Raw genomic sequence first — 7,095 nt, forward strand, 5'->3', positions numbered from 1 at the left:
GCTGGACAAAAAAAATGTGTTTGCATAAAAATTTACATTACACTTTGTGCTTGAATTAAAAAATATTTTTATAGAGGTGTAAAAAAACACATGAAAGTAACGACATACCACAAGTTCTGGATAGAGTCCAATACTCTGAATCTCTACAAGAAGTCTTTCATTTATTGACATGCTATTATACTGATAATCCGTAAAGGCCGTTAATTCTGACATGGGCATGATATGACGGTCTGGCGGGCTCTGGATGGACTCGCTAAAAGATCTTAGCAAAGTACCACGCCCGCCAAGTTCATAGTTATGCAAGGACTGAGGATTGACTGCACTTGACTCTACATGTGTTTCAAACTCAAATGAAGATCCATAAACGTTAATACTGTGGTCATTATTCCCACTAAAAAGAAGCTCTTCGTTTCCTTCTTCTTCTGAAATCAGGGCAGCAAGTAGTCTCTGACAAAGGGGAATTCCCTCCAGGCTCGCGGTTCCTGTTGCAAAATTTTTGAGACTTGGTTCAATGCTTCTGTTTTCTATTCCATTAGGAAGTGTACCAGAACTATCATTGTCTTGTTGACCTGGGTTTAACGTCTTCATAATGGACTGAATGATACCCTGTATAAAAGTAAAATAAGAAAATTAAAAGTTTCACCTTACAACATCTAATGTTGTCTTTTCAACCCAAGGAAGAATCATCACCTGTTGCTTTAAATAGGACAAGTCCACGTCAGATATAAACCCAAAATGCGGTTCCATCTGCTTCCAAAACGGATTGGACAAAGCATGAGCTGAAACCACCAATCCAGTAATTAGATTTACCAAAGTATTCATACAAGAAAAATATAAAAGTTGGTGATTTAGAATAGTACTTTGATTTAGAACCGCTTTAGCCACAGCCATAAGCTCTTCTTGTCCATCATCAGAACCAACTAACATAATTAAAGAACCAATTTCAGAAATCTATGTTTCTTTTAATAAAAAACAAGTTTGAAAAGTCAATATCAAATATACCGGGAAAATCCGCAGCAGCATTAAATGGGGTTTGTTTTTGACGCGTTATAGTTTTGCGGTCCGAGAGTTTCCTAGTGGGAGGCCTACCTGGTTTGCTGTCAAATTACCAAACGATACAAATTTCAATAACAAACAGGAAACAACTACTTAAAAAGAACTATTATAATAAAATATAACCTTTCAGACTTATCAAAACTAAGTCTAGCAGTTCTAAGTTGTTTAGCGGTCCCCACACTGCAAATCTTCTCTACAGCGGGTGCAAAACCTCGTGCAGAACCAAAACCGCGCCCCGTTCTCCCCGCTCTACGGACTCCATCACCAACAGCTTCCCCGTTCACCCCCTTATTCTTTCTTACTGGCGGGAATAAAGTTGACATCTTTTGACCATTCTGTTGACTTTTCTCTTCCACCTCATCAGACTTCTTTCCCTTATCTCTAGATCTGATTTCAGCAGCCCCCGATTCCTCACTTTCAGATAAAGTAGATGATGGAAAATGATCACCTTTAGACTTAAACCGCTGAGGAGAATTTGCAAACCGCTTGGCCAACCCGGGCCCACTTTCACTACCGGTGACGTCACTGGTGTTATCAAAACCAGGGACTTCATCACTGGTAGATAAAATAGGGACAAGGTTGGTTCTCCTAGCGGTGCGTGAGATCTTCTGGGGCCTACGGTCGGCCCATTGGGCTACCGGTGGAGATGGGGACCGCGTTGATGGTGTACGTTTACGGTTAGTGGACCCGAATGATCCAGGGTTTTTATTTGTACCATGAACCACGTCCCAATCACTTGAAGCAGTTGCCCGTTGACCCACTGTTGATAACTTAGGCACTGCATTTGACCCTGATCTAGGACCTCGAACGACCCCGGTCCCATTCAGTTTTGTGCTGGAAGTCGGACTACCAGATATGAACTCTTCTCGTACATTCGACCTGGTTTCGATAATAAGAATACTTAAGTAAATGATAACGGAATTGAGTATTTAAATAAGAATATAAACAATATGATGTTATACTTGTTAACTGATCTGAGACTTGTCCTTTCCTTTTCAGAACTAGTACTTCTATCTCTCTCCTGCTCGGGCCTCGGGATGGAAGACCGCATGCCCACACCTGACTGCTGAGCTGGACCGTTTAACCGTGACATGGCATCAGGAACATGCCTTGGATGCATTCCTTGCTTGGATTCTCTATATCCATCATTAGCTTTTGTTGACATTAAGCTCAGGCTTGAAGTAGTATCGGGTTTTATAACAGTACGTTTCTTCTTCATTTTAGCCTTTTCCCAACCTTCGGCTACAATCGGTAACGATCGGTCCTCATTTTGAGAAGCATTATTATTTGGAAGCCTTAGAGTTTCTTTTTCCCTATCCATATTCCCGGATGATCTAGCAGGAGTGTTTGGACGCGCCTCAACCATTGAAGTTCTGGTTCGTTTATTAGGAATGACATTTTTACCCCTTTCATCAGCCTTCTGCTGGTCAAAGTCAAAAGCATTTGTAAGGGAATGACTTTGGGTACCCATCCTACCAACACCTGTCCCCATATGCGCACGATTCACAAGTAAACCACTAGCACGATCACTAGGTACAACATCCAGTCTTGATCTCTTCCTTGAAGGAATACTTGGAAAACACTTGTTGACCACTGATAAAGTCTCACTGAAAACCTTGACCCGTTCCCTACATAAATTATAAATATATTACATCATATTTACATATTTGACACTACAAAGATGTATATAAATAAAATTATACCTGGCTTTAATGGTGGATTCACGCAGACCAGCTTTAAACCGCTTGACATCATCAGGGGAAAAATTAGGAAGTTTTCCCTTAAACGAACCAGATGATGAGTCATCGGGTGAACCAAGAACCGCACTCGCAAGTCGCTTAAAATCGCCATGTCGGTTAAACTTATGTTCAGCCGCCATCGACTTCGGGTCAAACCGCAAGCATTGAAAAAAGTTGGTCACATCTACTTGTGAAACAGCTGATGTACTTCTTGACATGCTTGGAAGATACGATAAGATTGGATTCTCCATGTTGTCATGGAAACTGGACGATCTGTCAAACGAAGCAGCTGCGTAGGACCCACGTGCAGAGCTGTACAACGGCCTATCCGAGCTAACAGATGACAGATCGAATTTACCAGATGATGCCATTGCATCAGTTCATAAACAGCCTCTGTATTACAAAACTCGTAAACACAGTTGTGCATGACAAGATTGTCGTCTCACAGTACATGGAAGAACAAAACCTAACAAATTGATAAACTCGCAAGTGTCAGTTAGAAAATTATATCGGTTCACTTTTCGATTTAAATGACAGAATAATCACTACTATTAATCATCATTAATATCAATCCAAAAAGTAAACTTTATGTAAGGATACATTTCAATATTCGGTTAAAATGACATGATGATAAAAAAGTTGATGAATTTGCTAGTATCCGTCTATCGATTCAATATTCGGTTAAAATGGCACGGTGATCACTATTTAACATAATTAATATCAATCCAAAACGTAAACTTTATATACGGATATTTCCTCATTTCCTGTATCTATCATCTTATTTATGTAAAATGATCAATACATTTCCAGCATATAATTATATAAACACAGTGATAATAAAAGAATTAATTGCATAATTGGATACAAACAAAAAGAGGTAGTCAGTACATGTACATCCAATCAGATAACAATACAAAGTTACAAACTTTAAATCTTGAATTAACTAACCTACATGCGTAATAATAAATTAACAGCTGGGTAACCCTAATTAGTCGCAATTGAAACCCTAGAAGTGGAATTAAGCAGAATCTAACAACACCCAGAAGCTAAATATTAAAAACAAACATAATTAAACAAAACCCAGATCGAATTCGAAAAGAATAAATATAAATACCTTGAGCTGTAAGTGCGAATCGCGTGTGAATTTGGGGGTTTATAGGAAGCTGATCGAGTATTGGGGAATTTAAGGTTAGGTTATTTATTTATAATGCAAAATTGCGATTTTTTGAAAGATTTTATTAATTATTATTATTAATAATAATAATTGTAATTAGAAGATGTGTTGAAGCGAAGCCATGGCAGCGCCTCCTTCCCCCAGTGTTATGATGATTTGATCGGAGATGCGTTGGCTAATGACTAAATGACCGTTTTGCCCTTGGGTTGTGTCGCACGAGGGGGGTGCAACATGGGTTTACATCATGGGTGTTCTTGGAATTACCAGATTTTCAAGTCGGCTTCAACAGCTCAAGCCTGTCTTTTTTTTTTAAGTTACTTTCTTCATATTACAAGTTAATTTCCTTTTTAGGTCTTCACGGTTTCATACTTAAAAAACGTTGATGATCGGGTGGGACAATAGCTTGGCAGAGTCTCAGTAACCAAATGTTCGGTCAAAAACGAGTTATAAATGGATTGTCAGAACATATATATATATAAGTACACTCAATGGCATTTGTATTATTACATGAGTAAGTTCATGTGTGGTGGTGGAGGGTGAAAAACCTTCTTCTCTATTGGATGTAACATCCGTGGCCCTACTTTATTCTCCTTCAAGCGTTTTGTACAACAGCTGAAGCCCAAAACGTCTTGTGGGGCAGTGTACCCGAGCATTTTGGGGCTTTTTCTCACACCACAAAATCTTACTACATTTGGTTCAACAAAATTTTAAACTTAAATGTGTATATGTCTTTTTATAAAAAAAAATATTTTATAAATGCAAAATTCTACACAACAAAAAACCGGGTTAATTGTATTTGTCACTTGGTTGGATTATATAGAGATTCAAGAATGATACAGTGTACAATAACATTCGACACAACAAGCTTACATTATTTGATGACATTTCACATACAAAAATTACAAAATTGTTGGAACCTAGTAGTGTAAGATTCCATTATTAGACTTGTAATTTTTTTCATGTCATGACTTCTTGTTTGAAATGTTTTTATAATAATAAACCGTCTTTTAAGAAAAATGTTTCATAAAGAACTTGTCGGAAAAATCAATTTGCTAGTATGGACATGTAAATATCTTTTGATATTTAGATAGTTTAGTATAAATTTTTAAATAGTTTGTGACTTGTGAATATATTTTCCTGCTTAAAATATTTATGATCTATGGAAATGACTATGTTCGAGTTGATACGTAATTTATAGTGTTTGGTGAGGATTTTAAAACGTATCGTATGATATAATGTCTAAACATTGAATGACCAAAACCATATACATCAAAGAACAACAAATGATGCTCAAACGGCTGACGTTCGACATCAATGTGGTTTATTTTGTTTGTAGTTGATAGAACTATATACAGTAGAAACTCGATAAATTAATACTTGATTATTTAATAAACTCTTTAAGATAATATTTTTGCCGGTCCCGACTCGGGAATAGGGTGCTAAATTAATAATTCGCTAAAATTATAAGATAATACATTTTTGATAATTTCTTTAGACCCATATAAAATATAAATTAATAGTTCTTTATATATAGCATATTACATGAATGATTTATGAAGGTTTCTTGAAAAATGACTCTATTGTTTTTTATTTTTTGTTGAAATCAATTTCCCCTTGAATCTCGTCTCTAATTTTCCTTAGCATGGTAAGAACTTCTGGTGTTGTTTTCTCATAGCTCAACAAGAAATTGTTCAATATGATTGCATAATGCTCTTCGAATCTCGTCTGTGATTGTTGTTTTTTCACACCTTTAAGATGGGAAGCCATGTTGTGTGCATGATTTGTTTGTGTTAACCTATTTTGATCTTGTATTTATATAGAAAATATTTTTAATGTCCATAAAGTGATACATTGAACACAAGAAACATAATAAGGTGGGAGATTGAAAGTTTATTTCAAATTGGGCCGTTCATTTGATATACATGCATTGCATACAATAATTAAGTGGAAGCTTGAAAGGTGTTTATAAACTACGTATTCTACTATAAATTAATAAAATATTAATTAATATAATAATTATTAATTTATCGATTAATTAATAACTCTTTTAATTAATAAATTTTAATGGTCTCAAGTGTATTATTTTATAAATTTCTACTGTAATCCAAAGTGGTTGATTTTGAGTCAACGCACGTGTAAGTAATGATTTAAATGTATAAATAAATCATGCAAATCATTAAAGTTATTTAAGCTAACAAGATTAGAGTCAAATATCTATGATTAAAGTAGCCTTTGAATTTCGAGCTCGTATAACGGATTAAAAATAAATGTTAATATCACCTTGAAAGACAAATCAAACTTATTTGAAGAATGCATAGTGGATAATAAAAACCATAATATTTATGTAGTGTTTATAGACAAGATAAAGCATGGTGTTTTTCTTTATTAAATTTAGAGAGTATAAATTTTCAAGCCACGGATTAGATGGGTTTTATCATGTCCGTAATTTAACACTTCACAACTTTGATGTCCATAATTATTTTGGGTAGTTGAAGGCATGCATCGCAGATAGATATAGATACATTAATGAAGTGGCAAAAGTTATGAGAAGATAGAGCCTTTTGAATACCCGATTCACGTGCACGTGTTGTATCTCCATGGCCTTAAACAAACATTGACATTAGCAAAGACATAGGTTATTCCCATAGCATATAAGTTATTTGGACAGCATATTCGCCTATACGGCTTGTATAGGGGCTATGCGAGTCGTATATGTGCAAAATTTTGTTCTTTTGTGATGGAGTGTCAGGTGTTTGAAGCCTATGGCTCGTATAGGGGCTATACGACTTGTATAGACTTAAAAAGTGTCATCCGTACATTGCTTAGTCATGTGAGGGCTATATGACTCGTATAGCCCCTATACGAACCGTATAGAGTTGTTAACACACCATGGGGGTAGTTATTGAATATAACAACCCTTAGCAATCAAGACTTCCCGATGCTTTACAAGAAGTTGCACCCTTAACCATTGGGAGAGAGATAGTTAGGAGCAAGTGAACAACACATATACGTAGAATTGTGGGTTTATATATATAATGGGATATTATGTAGAATTAGCTTGAATCGAGTTTGTCTCAGAGGTTGTGTTTACACATACAAAGTAGCTCTTAAACTTCTAATTTAAGC

The 7,095-nt window shown here is 35.8% G+C and overlaps 1 protein-coding gene across 1 annotated transcript; it reads right to left on the minus strand.

The window, feature by feature from the left end:
* Positions 1–36: 36 nt before the first annotated feature.
* On the minus strand, positions 37–4,001 carry LOC143536727 (uncharacterized; the record flags this gene model as incomplete). Its single annotated transcript, XM_077030655.1, has 8 exons — positions 3,910–4,001; positions 2,760–3,261; positions 2,019–2,684; positions 1,180–1,935; positions 1,003–1,097; positions 861–920; positions 691–779; positions 37–606 (listed from the first exon to the last, which is right to left on the minus strand). Coding segments are annotated over exons 2-8 (2,643 nt in total), but the record flags the coding sequence as incomplete, so codon positions are not given.
* Between the last annotated feature and the right edge of the window lie 3,094 nt (positions 4,002–7,095).

This window comes from Bidens hawaiensis, unplaced genomic scaffold, assembly GCF_021521415.1.
Source record: "Bidens hawaiensis isolate Kalapana, Puna unplaced genomic scaffold, B.hawaiensis_p1.1 tig00010900_1, whole genome shotgun sequence".
Taxonomy (NCBI): Eukaryota; Viridiplantae; Streptophyta; class Magnoliopsida; order Asterales; family Asteraceae; genus Bidens; species Bidens hawaiensis.